We start from the raw sequence: 19,449 nt of genomic DNA on the forward strand, positions 1-19,449 counted from the left end.
GTTGAGCATCATTTCATGTGTCTGTTGGCCATCTGTATGTCTTTGGAAATATGTTTATGGAGATCCTTTGCTCACATGACAATCTGGTTGTTTGTCTTTTTGTTATTGAGTTGTGTGAGTTCTTTAATGTTTGAATGTTAAACCCTTATCAAATGCATGATTTGCCAGTATCTTCTCCCATTTGGTAGGTGGCCTTTTCATTTTGTTGATTTCCTTTACTGGGCAGAAACTTCAGTTTGATGTTATTTCCTTTAATTTTGCTCTTTTGCCCTTGCTTTTGAAGTGAGATCCAAAAAATCATCACCAAGACCATTGTCAAGGAGCTTACCACCTGTGTTTTCTTCTGGGAGTTTAATGGTTTCAGGTCTTAGAACCCCCTGTGTATATATTTTTTAAATTTCTTTTTTGTAGCTTATTGCCTGATGGCTCCCAGATTCAGGCATGTTGTCTTTTTACTTCTGTGTATCCCAGTGCTTGACATACATTTGTTGAATGGGTACGTTGAGAAAAATCAAAACCATCAGGAACATTGCTACCTTCATGTTAACTGCCTTCATATGTCTGAGTTTGTCTCTCAATCTGCCCTCATCCCTTCTGTTTCAGAGGATGGAAGTGTCCTTTCTTTCTAATGATGTGTAATGTTTCTAGCCATATATAGCTATATATATATATATATATATATCTCATTTCCTGTTGTCTTTCCAGAAACCTTAGCTTCTTGCTTATCTTTTTCTCTTCTGGTTCTTTCTCCTTATCATTTCCAATTTTCTGTGAAGATAAAAACCTTCAATTACATACCTCTTTTTTTTTTTTTTTAAAGATTATTTATTTATTTATTTATTTGACAGAGATCACAGTAGACAGAGAGGCAGGCAGAGAGAGAGAGAGAGAGGGAAGCAGGCTCCCCGCAGAACAGAGAGCCCGATGCGGGACTTGATCCCAGGACCCTGAGATCATGACCTGAGCCGAAGGCAGCGGCTTAACCAACTGAGCCACCCAGGCGCCCCAATTACATACCTCTTATAGCCTTTGCTGGGTCTTGAGATCTTAAGTCTTATAGTCAGTCTACCTACTTTCTTCCATGAACTAACTTAAGGAAGATTTCCTTTTAATTATTTTTATTATAAACATATATTCTGTAAAAATGTATTCTGAATTATAAACAACTGGCTTAAAAATGAGGTTTTGGAATGTAACTGTAAATTGAAGACTATTTGTTTATTAATATGAGTTCTTATTAACTCTTGCACTTAGAATATAGTTGTCTTTTGAGGTAGTCTTTCTTTCTTGGCTGTGTTTTTCCCTTTGGGCTTGAAATCTTTAATAGGATGAGCAGCTTCCTAAAACACTCCTAAAATATTCATGCATCAGATATTTTTGTTGATTCAGCTTATGTTTAGTAGGATTATATGGGCCTCTTTTTTCAAGAGTTCAGGAAATGCTGTTCAGAGAATAAGATTCCTAGCTTTAAAAATTTAATACCATCTGACTCATTATAAGACGAGTCATTGATGATTAGTTATTAAATGGAAGGTTTGTGGTTATCCTAGCTGAACCTAATGTTTCCACTTCTGGGGGAATCTATTTGAATGAAATAATCTGATGTATAAAAGAATAACATGCTCAGTGATGTTCATCACAGTGGTCCTGGTAATAGTAAAGGCTTAAAAACAACATAAATGTTAAAACAGTGTGGGGTGAGGGGGATGGTTAAGATATACTGTGGTCTATCTATAGAGTGGAATCATTTAGACATCTCAGGCTTATAATGAGCTTTTGTTGACACAAGGAAATAGATGTTTTTAAATGTGAAATAAAAAGCAAGATGTCAGATTTTGCTTCTGCCAATGTTAGACAACGTAAGATTGTTTTAAACCAAACCAAATATATTGCTGACAACTAGAAAAGCTAGAAAGCATTGAAGAGCTATAAAAGCAGTAAGGAATGATGAGGCCAAGTTCCAGAAGATAAGGAAGACTCTGAGAAGTTAGCTTGATGTTAGAGGCTGCTTTGTCCATGAGATCATGACTGACTTTGGAAGTGACAGTTGAGAGACTGAGTAGAGTGTTCAAAAGGCTGATGTCAGGGAAGACAAAAAATTGGAATCAGAGGCTCCCAGGGTAGAGGACCCTGGGAAACTCTGGTTTTGGGTTGGGTTCCTCAGGACCTTAATTGTAGGAGTAAGGGTAAAACAAGTAGACTAGTCTTTACTAAGGAGTGAAGCCCAGTTGTTCAGTCTTTTCAGTTCTGGATTAGATTAAGGTGATCTGGGAACCTAATATCCCTAGCGTGTCTGCTTGCCAGAAGCAAAAGTGAACCCTTTCCCCATCATCCATAGCCTCAGATTGTGTCTATAATTTTTAATTTATAATGTCCAACGTCCAGTAAAAAATAACCAGGCATATGAAGAGATGAAATGCAACCAGAAACCAAGAGGAAAAACTGACAGTAGAAACATACCCATAGGATAGGCAGAGATATTTGAATTATCAATCATGGGCTTAAAAAAATGTATGATTAATGTGTTAGAGGAACTAAAGACAAAATTGATAATTTTGACATTTGAAATAAACAAATTCTGAAACTGAAAAACGCAGCTGATTATTACGAATTCTGTGAATGGGTTTAACAGCATAGATACAGCTGAAGAGAAAATTAGTGAAGTGAAATCTAAATTAGGGGAAAAAAATCCAGACTAAACCACTAGAAGCAGAGGATGGAGAAAACAGAAAAGAGTGTAAAAGACATATGGAACATGATGAAAAGGTCTTATGGATTAAGTCACTGATGTTCCAGAAGGAGAGAAGAAATTAAATGGCACCGAAGCAGTTACAGGCATCCCTCAGTTTATTGTGCTCTGCGAATACTGCCTTTTTTTACAAATTGAAGCAAGCCTCTTGACAAATTCAAGGAAGTCTCTCTACTCCATTTTCCAACAGCATTTGCTCACTTTGCTCACTCTGTGCCATATGGTAAATTCTCCCAGTATTTCACACTTTCTCATTTATGTTTGTTTCCGTGATCAGTAATCTTTGATATTACTATTCTGATAGTTTTAGGGCACCACAGACCTCACCCATGAGAAACGTTGAACTTTTTTTTTTTTTTTTTTTAAGGGAGCTCTATACCCAGTGTGGGCCTTCATCTCAAGACCCCAAGATCAAGAGTTGTATGCTTAAAAAAAAAGTGTTGTATGCTCTACTCACTGAGCCAGCCAGAAGCCCCTGAAATTGCAAGCTTAATTGATAAATGTTTTGTGTTCTGACTCTTCTACACCTGGCCAGCTATTCCCCTCTTTCTACCTCTCATGTGGCCTATTTCCTGAGACACAATGATACTGAAATTAGGACAGTTAATAACCCTACATTGGTCTCTGAGTGTTCAAGTGAAAGAATCGCACATCTCTCACTTTAAATCAACCAGCAACCAGCACCCTGATGAGTCAGCAGGCATCCACATTGAGGCAGGACCCTCAATTGCAAAAATGTTACAACTCACTGAAAGCTTAGAGGATGCTTGGCATTTTATAGCAATAAAGTATTTCTTAATTAAGGTATGTACATTTTTTTAGGACCTAGTATTGTATATTTAATAGATTACAGTATAGTATAAACATAACTTTAATATGCACTGGGAAACCAAAATACTAATTTGATTCACTTTATTAAGTGCTTTATTGTGGTTGTCTGGAATCAAACCTGTGCTGTCTCTGAACTATGCCTGTATATTCTGAATATATACATTTGGATATATATGTGTTATATATTCTTTAATTCTCTACAGGGTTTTGTTCTGTTTTGTTTTAGATTTTATTATTTATTTAACAGACAGAGATCACAGGTAGGCAGAGAAGCAGGCAGAGAGAGAGAGGAGGAAGCTGGCTCCCTGTCGAGAAGAGAGCCCAACGCGGGGTTCAATCCCAGGACCTTGGGACCATGACCCTAGCCGAAGTCTGAGGCTTTAACTCACTGAGCCACCCAGGCGCCCCTCTACAGGGGTTTTTATTCTTTGTAGGGCATCTTGATAAACAGACGTTCTTATAAAGTAGTAGACTTTCGATTAACGTTTTTGTGTATGTGTTTAAGGCTTTTTATAGTCCTGTTTAAAAAAGTTTTCTCTGGGGCGCCTGGGTGGCTCAGTGGGTTAAGCCGCTGCCTTCGGCTCAGGTCATGATCTCAGGGTCCTGGGATCGAGTCCCACATCGGGCTCTCTGCTCGGCAGGGAGCCTGCTTCCTCCTCTCTCTCTCTGCCTGCCTCTCTGCCTACTTGTGATCTCTGTCTGTCAAATAAATAAATAAGATCTTTGAAAAAAAAAAGTTTTCTCTGTAGTTTAGATAATTTTCTTATATTCTAAAGCTTTATAGGTCTGCCTTTCACATTAAGATCTGTAACCCAAGGTCTACTTTCTGGGGGTTTGTTTTTTTGTGTGTATATATATGGTTTTGTTTTGTTTTTTGGTATAGTGTAAGGTGAGGGTTTAGTTTGATTTTATTTTTTTGTTCTGTTTAGATACCTGATTGTTCCACTACTATATTTGGAAAAGACCACTCCTTTGTGATAAGTGAAGGGCCTGTATATGTTTGGGTCTGTTTCTAGACTTTTCCCTTCCACTAATTTGTCTTTCCCAGACACGGAAAAATCCATGTAAGTGGAAAATACAAAATGAGATAGTAGGAATAAATATAAATTTATTAGTCATTATTAACAAATATAAAATGTACTAAACTCACTAGTTTAAAAACAAAGATTGTTACATTGGGTTTTTAAAATATTGCTACGTATTCCTTAAAAGAAACCCACATAAAACACAAGAACTCAGAAGCTGAATGTAAAAGATGGGAAAAAGAATTATTAAGCTAAATGTTCTGGAGGTTGTTTTTTTTTTTTCCCTTCCTTCTTTTCTTTCTTTTTAAGCATTCTGCATACCCAGCATGGGGACTGGAGGTCATTTATATGGCAAGAAATGGTATCTCAGTTGAGCTCCATGGGGTTTCAAGGCTCCTCTGCTCCCAGACCCTAGTGGCTGTTACAATTCTAGCCTCTCTATTACTTCCCAGGGCATCCATGTTCTTTATTTCAGTCCTTAGGAATTTTCTTTATTGTGTTGTGGGGTGAGCCATGCATTTGAAATGAACTTGTTCTAGTTCATCTAGCACTTTTTAGGTATTAGTGTGATGTCTTCCTCCTGCTGCAATGTTTAGTCTGCTATGTAAGTTTTTTTTTTTTTTTTTTAAGATTTTATTTATTTATTTGACAGAGAGGTCACAAGTAGATAGGCAGGAGGGGGGTGGGGGTGGGGGTGAGCAGAGAGCCTGATGCAGGGCTCCATCCCAGGACCCTGGGATCATGACCTGAGCCAAAGGCAGAGGGTTAACATACTGAGCCACCCAGGCGCCCCTATTTTCTTTCCTTCTTTTTTTTAAAGATTTATTTTTAAGTCATCTCTACACTCAGCATGGGGCTTAAACTCAAAATCCCAAGATCAGCAGTTGCACACGCTACTGACTAAGCCAGCCAGGCCCCCCTTGTCTGCTATGTAATTTCTGGACCATTAGTCTCTCATATGGTTTTAAGAACCCACCCTTCTGGGGGGGGGGCACTAAAAATGCAAAATAATTGCAGGGGTGTTATGGATCATTTCTTATGGTCTTGTGCATTTTTTAGTATTTCTGCAACAGAGCACATATTTTATAACCTTTTTTTTTTAACTTGAAAAAGGAAATTGTCCTTAAGATCCTCCGAGTAATAGCCCTTCTTTTCCATTTGTTGCAGGTGGTGCGATTGTGTCAGAACCCAAAGCTGGCGCTAAAGAATAGCCCACCTTATATCTTAGACCTGCTGCCAGACACCTACCAGCACCTCCGCACTGTCTTGTCAAGATATGAGGGGAAGATGGAGACCCTTGGAGAAAATGAGTATTTTAGGGTGTTCATGGAGAATTTGATGAAGAAAACTAAGCAGACCATAAGCCTCTTCAAGGAGGGGAAAGAAAGAATGTATGAGGAGAATTCTCAGCCTAGGTAATGGCACATGCCACACAAATAATTCTTCAGGTCTGTGACTGCCTCAATGGGTAACACTTAGAAGTAGTTGACTTGGTTTTAAATTTTAGGTCAGTGAGAATGCAAAGTTGACATTTGATTTAAAGGTGGGTTTTATATAAAACGTTACCTTGGAGGACATTGAATCCCCCAGCCTCTGAAAAGTCAGTGACTTTTAGTCATGAAGATGAGTTGGAGGTATAGGTCCATTGGAGACCCCCACAGATCATGGAAGTGTGGGGATAGGTGAGAGTTTGAAAGAAGGTTGGGGTTCAGCTGAGGTTGGGAGTCAACAATAAGAGGGCAGATTTTGCCAGAGCTATAACTTATTAGGGAAGTCATATATGTGGGATAAAAAGTAAAAAAATAAAGTCAGTAGTTAGGTAACTTTTTTTTTTTTTAATCAAAGTGAAATGACGTTTCTTTTACTGTATTGGGTGTCCCATATGTTATTAGCTTGGTTGTTACAAATTACAGACTGGGAGAGAAACGGGTTGATTGTAGGTATGGTTGTATTTGGTTTGGTCCAGTGGGAAATACTAACTCATCTAGGACAAGTAATAAAATGTAAATTCGACTAGAGGTTTGTAGGTAGTAAATTAACACTCAAGGAGTGACACCAGTTAGGAAGAACAGTAATTTCTTTTTTTTTTTTTTTTTTTTTTTTAAAGATTTTATTTATTTATTTGACAGAGAGAGATCACAAGTAGGCAGAGAGGCAGGCAGAGAGAGAGAGAGGGAAGCAGGCTCTCTGCTGAGCAGGGAGCCCGATGCGGGACTCGATCCCAGGACCCTGAGATCATGACCTGAGCCGAAGGCAGCGGCTTAACCCACTGAGCCACCCAGGCGCCCAAGAACAGTAATTTCTGAGGGCATTAAGCAAGCATGCATTACTCAAGCACTAACTTACTAAATGGTATCCTTGTAGCTTACCTACCACTCCTTTGACTCTGGCTTAGATTCTGGGAACCCTCATCCCTTAGTTAAAATTTTATGCCCGTCATTATTTATATTAAGTTTACTACAACAGATTACTCAGGTTTGGTCCAGAGTATCAGTCTTTTCTCATTAAAAAGATTTCTGGTGACTGAAATCGATCTGTAGGAACCTTTATAGCTTCTAATTTATATGAAAGTGAACTTTTTTCCTTTTAAATATTTAAATTTTATGACTTGTTAAGATAAAACCTGACTATGTGGACCTAGCTAACTGGTGATTTTGTATGGCTGAGTTTTTAAAAAATAATTTGGCTTTATTTAATTTGAAATTTAATTTATCATCTACAGTGAACTAGGTTCTAATTGTAGGAGGTGAAAAGGGGAGTTTTTAATTATGATGTACTGAGGCAGATGCTTTAATAAAGAGATGTACAAAAGGCTGCGTGAACACAGGCTTGCCTGGTTGCATCAGGGGATGTGGCAAAGTGGAAGTGTGATGTGAGCTGGGTTGTAGAAGGCAAGTAGAAATTTTCAAATCAAAAAAGTGAAAAAAAGGCCTTTAACATGAGGGCATGAACATGCCCAGGCTCCGTATGTTGAAGGAACGTGAGTGGTCTGGGTTGGCTAGAATTGGGGCAGACAAGTGAGCTGTGAGTACAGGTGGGAGTTCTTTTGTCTCTGGACATTGTCCTGTGGGTAAGAGGCTGCCACAGAACTGTCACTGTTGTTCTTTTTTGAAGAGGACCTTTATAGGGAGATTAAAATAGTAGATTTCCCAGTTTTTTTTTTTTGTTTTGTTTTTTAAAGATTTTATTTATTTATTTGACAGAGAGAAATCACAAGTAGATGGAGAGGCAGGCAGAGAGAGAGAGAGAGAGAGAGGGAAGCAGGCTCCCTGCCGAGCAGAGAGCCCGATGCGGGACTCGATCCCAGGACCCTGAGATCATGACCTGAGCCGAAGGCAGCGGCTTAATCCACTGAGCCACCCAGGCGCCCCAGATTTCCCAGTTTTAGAGCATACTGAACATTATCTAATTTTTTTTTCTTTTCCCTGCTGGATTGTTCATTCCTGAGAGGCAGTATGCTGTGTTGGTTAAGAGGAGGGACCCTGAAGCTTGCATTTGAATCTTAATTTTGCCATTTAGCTATGTGATCCCTGTTTATTCATCTGTAAAATGAGATAACAGTAGTACTTTATTTGTAGGGTTGTTGGGAGTTGTTAAATGAGTGAGTAAATGTTCAGCACTTAGAGTGGTGATCGGCACAATGAAAGTAATAAGTGGGTTAGCTCTAATTTTTAATCCTCATCCTGATTTTCTTTACTATAAACATCGTTTATTTTATCAAGCTGTGTGTTGGTGATACTGCCAGATCATAATTAAGTACGTGGACCAATTTGCCCTTAATAAGTGGCCTCATACAATTGCTTTCAGGTTCTTCTGCTGTTTTTTTTTTAAATCTTCCTGTCAGTACGTTTGTCTGTATCAAGTGTTATTACCTATAATAGGAAGTTTTTAATACACTATGGGCTTTGAATCCATACCGCAAGGTTTGTACAAGTTATCTGTAAAATGAGAATAAATAAATTTCAATTGAGATTCAGATTTTTTTTTAAAAGATTTTATTTATTTATTTGAGAGAGAGCCAGAGCATGAGAGGGGAGAAGGTCAGAGGAAGAAGCAGCCCCGCAGAGCTGGGAGCCGGATGCAGGGCTTGATCCCAGGACCCTGGGATCGTGACCTGAGCTGAAGGCAGTGGCTTAACCAACTGAGCCACCCAGGTGCCCCTCAGATTTTTTTTTAACCAAGGAAAATGTATGGCTTTCCTGTGTGACCTTTCTGATCTGTATTTTGGTTCCTTAAAGAATTTTTTCCTAATCAGTTTTTTAAATTGAGATATTAATGTATCATAAAATTCACCCTTTTACAGAATGTAATTCGGTGGTTTTTGGTATGTTAACAAAGTCTTGTAACCGTCCCCCACTATCTAATTTAAGAATGTTTCCATCATCTCAAGAAACCCCACACTCATTAGCAGTCACTGCCCATTCCCCACTTCTGCTCCCCCCACCCCCCAGGCCCCTGGCAGTCACAAATATCTATTTTCTGTCTCTGATGATTTGCCTGTTCTAGATGTTTCATGTAAGTGGACTTGGAATGTGTGGCCTTTTTTGTCTGGCTTTCCTAACAACTCATTCATGTTATAGTGTGGGTCAGTACTACTTCCCTTTTTTTTTTTTTTAAATATTTTTATTTATTTGTTAGAGAGAGATACAGAGCGCAAGCACAGGCAGACAGAGTGGCAGGCTAGAGGCAGAGGGAGAAGCAGGCTCCCTGCCGAGCAAGGAGCCCGATGTGGGACTCGATCCCAGGACGCTGGGATCATGACCTGAGCCGAAGGCAGCCACTTAACCAACTGAGCCACCCAGGCGTCCCTACTTCCCTTTTTAATGGCTAGATATACTCTATCCCATGGATATACCACATTTTGATTATGGACATTTGGGTTGTTTGCACTTGACATAATGAATAATCCGCTGTGAACATCTGCATGTAAGCTTTTGTGTGGCTATATGTTTTGTGTTCTCTTGGGTAAATACCTGGGAGAGGAATTGCTGAGTCATATGGTAATTCTATGTTTAACTTTTTGAGGAACTGTTAGACTGTTTCTCACAGCAGCATTTTACATTCCTCTAACAATGGAGGAGGAGAGTTCCAGTTTCTTACCAGCACTTGTTATATTTTGTTTTTGTTTTTATAGCTGTCCTACTGGGTATGGGGTAGCTATCATTGTGGTTTTGATTTGCATTTCCCTAATGAGTAATAATGTGATCTTTTTTTCATGTGTTTATTTGTCATTTGTGTATCTTCTTTGGAGGAATTTCTGTTCAAATCCTTTGCCTGGTTGGGGTTCTTTTTATTGTTGAGTTGTAGCATTCTTTACATATTCTGGATACTAGACCCTTAATCAGATATATGATTTACAACATTTAATTCCCATTCTGTGGGTGGTCTTTTCACTTTCTTTTTAGTGTCATTTGAAGCACAAGCAATTTTAATTTTGGTGAGGTCCACTGTTTTTTTCTTTGGTTACTTGTGCTTTTGATATCATGGCTAAGAAACCATTGCTTAATCTGATTTCATGAAGATTATGCCTGTGATCATTTTGAGTTAATTTTTGTATATCGTCAAAGGTAAGGGTCCAACTTTATTCTTTTGCATATGGGTATCCTTCAGTGCCAGCACTATTTATTGAAAAGAACATTCTTTCCCTGTTGAATTGGCCTGTATTCCCTTGTCAAAAGTCAATTGTATGAAGGTTATTTTTAGGTTCTCTTTCTTCTTTCCGTTGGTTATGTCTGTCGTTAGGCCAGTATCCATACCGTCTTGATTACTGTAGCTTTGTAGTAAAGTTTTAGAATCAGGAAGTATGAATCCTCCAACTCTGTTCCTTTTTTTTCCAAGGTGGTTTTGATTATTTGAGGTCCCTTGAGATTCTTTATGAATTTTAGGATCAGCTCACCAATTTCTGCAAAATGGGTGGCTGTAATTTTCATAGGAATTGGATTGGACTGGTACATCTGTTTGGGAAGTATTGCTATCTTAACAATACTAAGTTTTGGGGCGCCTGGGTGGCTCAGTGCGTTAAGCGTCTGCCTTCGGCTCTGGTCATGATCTTAGGGTCTTGGGATCAAGCTCTGCATCAGGCCTTCTGCTCAGCAGGGAGCCTGTTTCCCCTCTTTCTCTGTCTGCTTCTCGTTTGCTTGTGATCTCTCTCTCTCTGTCAAATAAATAAATAAAATCTTAAAAAAAAAATACTAAGTCTTCCTATCTATGAACCTGGGATGTTTTCCCATTTGTTTAGGTCTTTTAAAACATCTCTCAGCAGCGTTTCTGTAGTTTCCAGTGTACGAGTTTTTCACTTCCTTGGTTTAATTTATTTCTAAGTAGGCGTGCTGGGTGCCTCAGTTGGTTAAGTGGCCAACTCTTGGTTTCATCTCAGGTCCCAGGATGGAGCCCTGCTTTGGGCTCTGCACTCAACAGGGAGTTTGCTTGAGGATTCTCTGTCTCCCTCTCCCTAATGTGGTATGTACGTGAGCTTGCTCCCTCTCACTCACTCACTCAATAAAAATCTTTTAAAAAATAAAATTAAAAAAAAATTTATTCCTGGGCGCTTAGGTGGCTCAGTTGGTTAAGCTTCTTGCCTTTGGCTCGGGTCATGATCCCAGAGTCCTGGGATCGAGTTCTGCTTTGGACTCCCTGCTCGGTGGGGAGCCTGCTTCTCACTCTCCCTCTGCCATTCCTCCTGTTTTTGCTCTCTCCTCTCTCTCTCTCTCTCATTTAAATGAAATCTTTGAAAAAAAATTTTTTTTATTCTTTCTGATGCTATTATAAATGTAATTGTCTTTCCTGGTTTCATTTTTGGATAGTTTATTGCTGGTATATAGAACACAACTGATTTTGTATCCTGTAACTCTGCAGGACTATTTACTGATTCCAGTAATTTCTTACTGGATTCCTTTGGATTTTCTGCAAATGAGATTGTGTCATGTGCAAATAGAGAAAAGTTTTAACACTTCTCCATTATGGATGCCTTTTATTTTTTATTTTCTTGCCTGGTTGTGGTGACTAGAACTTAATGTTGAATAGAATTTATGTTGAATAGAAGTGATGAGAGCAAACATTCTTGTCTTGTTCTTGATATGAGGAGGAAATCTTTTGGTGTATTCACCATTGAGTATGATGTTAACTGTGGGATTTTCTTTCTTTCTTTCTTTCTTGTTTTTTTTTTTTTTTTAAATATTTTATTTATTTATTTGACAGACAGAGATCCCAAGTAGGCAGATGGCAGGCAGAGAGAGGGGGAAGCAGGCTCCCTTCCGAGCAGAGAGCCTGATATGGGGCTCAATCCCAGGACCCTTAGATCATGATCTGACCCAAAGGCAGAGGCTTAACCCACTGAGCCACCCAGGTGGCCCGTAGCTGTGGGATTTTCATAGATGTCCTTTATCAGGTTGAGAAGGTTTCCTTGTGTTCCTTGTTCAGTGTTTTTTATCATGAAAGGGTATTACAGGGCTTTTATGCTTCATTCCTGGTTTTTCTTCTTGGGAGAGAGAAATGTGTGGACTTGTAAATTCTGGAAAAAGTGAATATGTTGAGTTGCACTTAGGGCAAGGATGCAAGGAATCCTCAGGAGTAACAAACCGGGGTTGGAAATGTTGCCGGGATTCTCTCCGCATTCTCTTGATGCAGACGGGTGTCTAAATTGCTGGAAAACTGACCTCTGCTACATCCAACATTTACATCTTGTGGGGTTTCCACTGTAGCTGAACGTCTTGACTCTCAGTTTCAGTTTTGACTTTGGCTTGCTATGTATGTGTAGATCAGTTGATGATCCCTGAACCAGTCAACTCGAAAGAAAAGGGAGTGCTGTGATTAGTCCAGCGTGGGCCAGGAGTCACTTCTAGATGAACCTGCTGGCTTGGGGAACACACTTGTTTCCCTAAAGCTGTATGCACAAGGGAATTTGTTCCTAGGCTGGATGTTGAAGAGCTGATCCCTTAAGTCCGCTCTGTATATCTATCCATATTTAATAGAGTTGCTTCCTGCCTTTATTTTAGAGAGGATATTAGGTGAAGTAACTTCTCTCAAGATAAACTTGCCCTTATTTCTCTTAGACTTTATAAAAAACGACTTAAGCAAAAACTTTAAGCTGCTTTCTTGTCTTTGATCTGTGACCCTGGTTTTTGCACCTGTTTTCCTTCTTGCACAGGATGTTACAATAGAAGCTGAATGGGATTATGCAGCAGAGTCCATCTTAAAAACATTACTGTTTGATTGCATACAATTTGAAAATAAGATGAAACTTTGTTGTAACTCTGCTGCCTTTTTAGTTATAAGCTGAAATGATCAAGATTTGGCTTCCTTGTCATTCAGCTGGGAATAATTTAGAACTAACTAAAAGTTCATGTTCTAACCATTCATTAAAGAAAAAATTAGTCTTGGGTACTTTCTTGATGGTAAGCACTACTCGAGGAGCAGTGATAGCACACCACGTGGAACCAACACAGTCCTTCTCTTAGGAGGGTTGTAACCTAGAGTTTTAGCTTGTAAGGTTTTTGGTGTTTCTCTAGTAGAACAGTGGTGTTTCATAGACAAGACAGAAGTATTTGTGCTGCTGTAGTCTTCCCCTAGAGAGAGGTTTTCAGTTAGTGTGTCATATCTTAGTGTAGTCAGCTTAGATCTTTGGTGTGGAGAAGATAGGGCTTGGGGCGCTTGGCTGGCACATTTGGTTAAGTGTCTGACTTTTGGTTTCATCTCCAGTCATGATATTGAGCTCTGCTTTGGGCTCTGTGCTCAGCTCAAGTCTGCTTAAGTTTCTCTCCCTCTGGCCTGTGCCTGCCCCCCACCAGGCTTGCTCTCTGTCTCTCTGTTTCTCTCTCTCTCTCACACATAATTACATTTTTTTAAAAAAGAAGTTTGGTTTTGGTTAAAGATTCCCACTCAGATTAGGAATGACTTTCTGATGATTGGGAAGGGGGCAGCACTCTCTTTTTGGTCCTGGAGAAAGATGATGGCTTGAATCAAATTGGTGATGGTAGAGATAGCAAGAAGTAGACAGTACTTGATGTGTTTTAACTAGAAAGGGGTGCATGGGTGGCTAAGTCGTTTAAGCCTCTTGATTTTTACTCAGGTCGTGATCACAGGGTTGAGGGATTGAGTTCCGCATTGGACTCTGCGCTCAGTGCAGAGTCTGCTTGGGATTCTCTCTCTTTCTCTCCCTCATCGTCTGACTCTTCCCCCTGCTCTGTGCATACTCTTTATCCACCTCCCATAAAAAATAAGTAAGTAAGTGAGTAAAATCTTTAAAAAAAAAAAAAAGAAGAAGAAGAAGAAGCAGAGCTAGCATTGGCTAGGTTTCTGGTTTGAGCAATGGGAATTCACAGAAACATATAAAAAGAGGGGAAGAACCTGATCCGGTAGTTACTTTAGAATGATAGCATTGGCTGCTCTGTGGGAAATGGATTAGGCTTAGGGGTAGCAGTGGTGGGATCAGAGGGGTAGGTGACAAGGTTGTTGTCAGCCAGATGGGAAGCAAGATAGTTTGGTCTAGGGAGAGACTGAAAGGAAGAAAAGTGGGCAGATTGGAGCTAGAATCAGAAAGAATTCCTGGGGAATTGGACAAGAGGAGGGCAGGAAGAAATAACAGGGAAGGATCAAGATGACGTATAGGTCTCTGTCATTAACTCTGCCAGTGGCAGCAGCATTTACTAAAATGGGGTATTCGGAGTATAGATGTGGGGAGAGCTAAATTGGGAGTGAGGAGGATCAAGAGTTCCATTTTGGACTTGTTTACATTGGAGATATTTTTATGAGCCGTCTAAGGCAATAAGTCAAGCAGGCAATTGGCTGTATTAGACTTCGGAATTCAGAGGGGGATGTGTGGGATGCAGTTTTTGGCGGTATTTAAAGCCAGCAGAGTGGACAGAATCATCTAAGGGGAGAGGAGTCGGCAGTGGAGACTGAGGAAGAAAGAAGGGAGAGAATAGATTGCAAGAGCCACAAAGAAAAAAGAGGGGGGAATGCCTGGGTGGCTCAGTCGGTTATACATCTGCTTCAGCTCAAGTATGATCCTGGCATCCTGGGATTAAGCCCTGCAGCAAGCTCCTTGCTTAGTAGGGAGCCCGCTTCTCGGAACTCTCCCTCTGCTGCTCCCCCTGCTTGTGCTCTCCCTCTCTCTCTGTCAAAGAAATAAATAAAATCTTAAAAAAAATTTTTAAAACTAAAAAAAATCCTCTTTCTAAATGGAAAATTGACAAAGGCAATGACTAGTTCACAAAAGAAAAATAAAAGAGCACATATAAATATTAAAAGAACAGTTGAGTTTATGAGTCGTAAAATAATTTTCTTTGGCCCCCCAAATTGGCAAAAAATTGGAAAATCAGCTTATAATTAGTGTTTCAAAGGAGGGTGCATGCAGGAAAAGGGAGTACTCCCTTACCTGGTTGTGGTGGGAATGAAATTGGTTTAGCCTTTCTGGGGGCTGGTATATATAGAAAAATTTAGAATCTTGCTCAGTTCCACTTTTAGAAATTGATCAAAAAGAAGTGAGAAGGGATTTGGATTAAAATATAAAACCATACAACTCCCAAAGGAAAATCTAGGGGTGCCTGGTGATGCATTCAGTCAAGCATCTGACTCGGTTTTAGCTCAGGTAATGATCTCAGGGTCATAAGATTGAGCACCGTGTGGAGTCTGCTTAAGACTCTGTCTTGGGCGCCTGGGTGGCTCAGCTGGTTGAGTATCTGCCTTCAGCTTACATACTGGTCCCAGGGGCTCAGCAGGGACTCTGTTCCTCCCTTATCCTCTGCCCCCCCTCAAATAAATGAATAAAATACTTGAAAAAAATCATTAAATAAAAAGACTGTCTCTCCCTCTGCCCGCCACCCCCTGTGTGTGTGCCCTCTCTCTCAAATAAATAAATCTTTAAAAAAAAAAAAGAAAGAAAAGAAAATCTAGGCAATAAACTCTTGGACATTGGCCTTAGCAATATTTTTCTGGATTCGTCTCCTCAGGCAAGAGAAACAAAAGCAAAAATAAACATTTGAGATGACATAGAATTAGAAAGCTTTTGCACAGTGAAGGAAACCATCAACAAAACAAAAAGGCAGCCCGCTGAAGGGGAGAAAAATATCTGTAAGTGATATATCCAGTATGGGGTTAGTTATCAAAGTACATAAAGATTCCCTACAACTCAAGACCAGAAATAGAAATAATCTGACTAAAAAATGGGCAGAGGACCTGAGCTGGCATTTTTGTATTATTTAGAGTTAGAATAAGTTACCCAAGGACGAGTAGCTAGTTAAGTGCCAGAACCTCTTTTTTCGTTCTTTCTTTCTTTTTTTTCTTTTAAAGCTAGTTTCCCAAATGTTTATTACTAATTATTTTGGTTTTATTTGAATGTAGAGGAATGGTAACAGTATATTCCACTCCATATTACAGAAATGGTCCCTTGGAGGTAACACTTCAAGTATCATATGAAATAGTAAACCACGTAGACTCAGACATGAGTACATCTTTTTTTTTTTTTTTTAAGATTTTGTTTATTTGAGGGGCGCCTGGGTGGCTCAGTGGATTAAGCCGCTGCCTTCGGCTCAGGTCATGATCTCAGTGTCCTGGGATCGAGCCCCGCATCGGGCTCTTTGCTCAGCGGGAGCCTGCTTCTCTCTCTCTCTCTCTGCCTGACTCTCCGCCGACTTGTGATCTCTCTGTCAAATAAATAAATAAAATCTTTAAAAAAAAAAAAAAAAAAGATTTTGTTTATTTGACAAAGATGACAAGCAGGCAGAGAGGCAGGCAGAGAGAGAGAGGAGGAAGCAGGCTCCCTGCTGAGCAGAGAGCCAGATGCGGGGCTCGATCCCAGGACCCTGAGATCATGACCTGAGCCGAAGGCAGTGGCTTAACCCACTGAGCCACCCAGGCGCCCCATGAGTACATCTTTTAATTGGTATGTCTTTTGCACACAAAAATACTCAATAGTGTGATTTACCACAGGATTTTGTCTTTATATAACAATCTCACCCCAAATATTTTGTATTGGACATAAGCTTGGTTATGCAAATAGAGGGAACATGAAGCTCTCCCTTGCCTCCTCTCAAAGAATCTGTGATAACTTGTAGAAAACCAGAACATTATAGAGAAGTAGGCAGCGAATGTCAAGTAGAATGTGCAAAAGCTTTTTCTAATCACTTCGTTCTACTAGTGCCAGCCAAGCCTTGCTCTAAAACCATAATACTTGGGAAGTGCACAACTGCATTTAAATTAGAACATCTTAAAGAACAAGGTCAAAAACTGGCTCCAAGAATGTCTTTTTTGCCAGGCTGTAGTGTACGAAGGAGCAAATGCTTGCTGGCGATACCTAGTAGTTTGAAAATGCATTGTGTACTTTAATCCTGGCAGCTTAATTTTTTACTTACTGTGTATTAAAATACATGTCTCCCCCCCCCCAAGCTTAAATCCAGTGTTTTAAATTTGTCAAAGAAACGGAGTAAGGAGGCTTCGCTAACATTTTTGTTTCCTCTCTTTGTTTAAACCCTCCCCCTCCTCCTTTCACATGCAAAACGCTCACCCCGCTTCAGTGTCTAATACAATATACCTGGATGGTTGAAATCCAAGTGTAAAGCATTCAGAGTTTAGTATTCTTCAGCTTGTTTCATTCTTAGAACTTCTTCCCCAGTTATTTACATTTAAAATGGTTGACTTGTATTTCCTGGGTAAAGTTGATCCTTTTTTTTTTTTTTTTTAATTCTCCTGTTCTGACTTCAAAGAGCGTGATTAAAAAGACACTTAGGAAAGAGAATCCTCCATTGTTACTTGTTGTAACTGTGAGCTAAATTCTCAGCCTGAACCTTTGTCCTGGGGATCTTTAGACCTATCTCTGTGTGAGTGAATATTAACTATTTTACCTTTTAATCACTGGATCAGGGTTTTATAGATTAAATCTTCACTTGCAGATCCTGAATGTTCATTAAGGCCCTGCCTTATATAGCACAGTTTCTCAGTTTCTCAGGCAGTGACACAAGCGTGTGTTGGGAAATATGGCATGTTGAGCAGGGATGTTGAGACAGAACAGAATTAGAGCTGGATTGTGTGAGCTGGATTGCCCAGAGTGGAGCCCTCTGCCATTCACTGTCTATGCCTTGAGTCCAGGTACTGCTCTTTGCCTTAGCTGTCTCACTTAAAGGTGTTCTGGGACCGTCGTGTTATAATCAATACGGCAATATTTGGAAAACACTTAGAATAGTGCATCGTTCACAGAAAGCAGACCTAAGTATTTGCTTTTTTTTCTTTTAAAGATTTTATTTATTTGATAGCGAGCGAGAGAGCACAAGCTGGGGAGCTACAGAGGGAGAGGAGAAGCAGATTCCCCGCTGAGCAGGGAGCCTGATACAGGACTCAAACCCAGGACTTCTGGGATCATGACCTCAGGCCAAAGCAGCAGACACTTAACTGACTGAGCCATCCAGGTGCCCCAGTATTTGCTTTTAAAAAAAAAAAAAAATTAGAGGGGCACCTGGGTGGCTCAGTTGTTGAAGTGTCTGTCTTCAGCTTAGGTCTGATCCTAGGTCCTGGCATTGAGACCATTGGGTTTCGCTTCCCTGGGCAGGGAGCCTGCTTCTCCCTCTTCCTTTGCCTGCTCTTCCCCTTGCTTATGTTCTCTGTTTCTGTCAAATGAATAAATAAAATCTTAAGGAAAAAACGCAGAGATCCATAGTCAGTGAAAAATAAGGGAAGAAGAAAAGTATTGAGTGCTCTATCCACTGAATTATACACTTGAAAATGGTTAAAATAGTCATTTTGATCTCATGTATGCTTTACCATCACCTTTTCAGAAGCAGTGAGTGTCCTAATGCAAAAGCTGTTGGAAGTTTTCTTGCTACAAGTATTCGGTCAGCAAGTAGTTCTGAGAACTTGCTCTCAGTGGGCTGCAGGTGAAGGTCAGGCTGGAGTTCATGGTTAGAAGGATGACAGGAACGCAGACCCCCTCTTCTTGGTATGCTGTGGAGAGGAGTGCTCAGGCTGGGGCACACCTGGCTGTTCTGTGAGACTGGGCTTCAGGAAGGAAACTCTGTCTCCCAGCCCACCCTGTCCTCTCTTTTTATGGGGTTAATTGTGGTGAGTGAGGTAAAAAGGCGAAGTCTAGGAACCACCTGTTTCTAGGAGTTACTGAGAACCAACCATCTGTCGTGCACCTAGAGACTGTGGGAACCCTTGGAAAGGGGTTTACTAGAAACCCCTCCTGGCAGAGGGAGGGGAAGGAGGAACCCTTGGTCTGTATAGCTCATTGCTGAGCTCATTGCCAGAGAGTACAGGATGACCAGTCAGGAGCTAAACCAGTCGCCCGGGTGAGATGGTGGGAGCTGGGACCACAGTGGTAACTGGACTGCCATGGATGTAAGAAGTCACTGGCTCTGTGAACTGAACATGTTTTGTTTTTCTTTCCTTTTCCCTTCTCTTCTCTTTTCTTTCTTGATTTATTTAAGACAGCTCACAGGGATGGAGTTGAATGGGAGGGACAGAGGGAGAGAGAGAATCTCAAGCAAACTCCCTGCTGAGCACAGAGCCCAGCGTGGGTCTGGATCTCATGACCATGAGATCACAGCCTGAGCCAGAATCAAGGGTTGAATGCTCCACCAGCTGAGACACCCAGGTGCCTCATGTTGTGTTTCTCTATGTGCAATCGTTACAGTGAATTATGGTTACACATCGGCCAAGTTAAACTATCCTTGCATTGCTTGGATTATCTCTAGTTTGTAATGATGTGTAAATGCTCACTGGACTCTATTTAACAATCATTTATGATTCTGGGGCTCCTGGGTGGCTCAGTCGACTGAGCATCCAGCTCTTGATTTTGGCTCAAGTCATGATCTCAGGGTTGTGAGATCGAGTCCCGTGTCTGGCTTCACACTT

General features: G+C 40.3%; 1 protein-coding gene across 1 annotated transcript in view; it reads left to right on the forward strand.

Annotated features, from left to right (window-relative positions):
* Nucleotides 1–19,449, forward strand: part of CBL (Cbl proto-oncogene) — an 81,744-nt gene that overhangs the window by 13,714 nt on the left and 48,581 nt on the right. The window contains exon 2 of the mRNA XM_032360363.1: nt 5,773–6,020. Within this exon, the coding sequence (XP_032216254.1) occupies nt 5,773–6,020 (248 nt within the window). The remainder of the gene's footprint in view (nt 1–5,772; nt 6,021–19,449) is intronic.

The sequence above is a fragment of the Mustela erminea genome, chromosome 9 (genome assembly GCF_009829155.1).
Source record: "Mustela erminea isolate mMusErm1 chromosome 9, mMusErm1.Pri, whole genome shotgun sequence".
NCBI classification, from domain to species: Eukaryota; Metazoa; Chordata; class Mammalia; order Carnivora; family Mustelidae; genus Mustela; species Mustela erminea.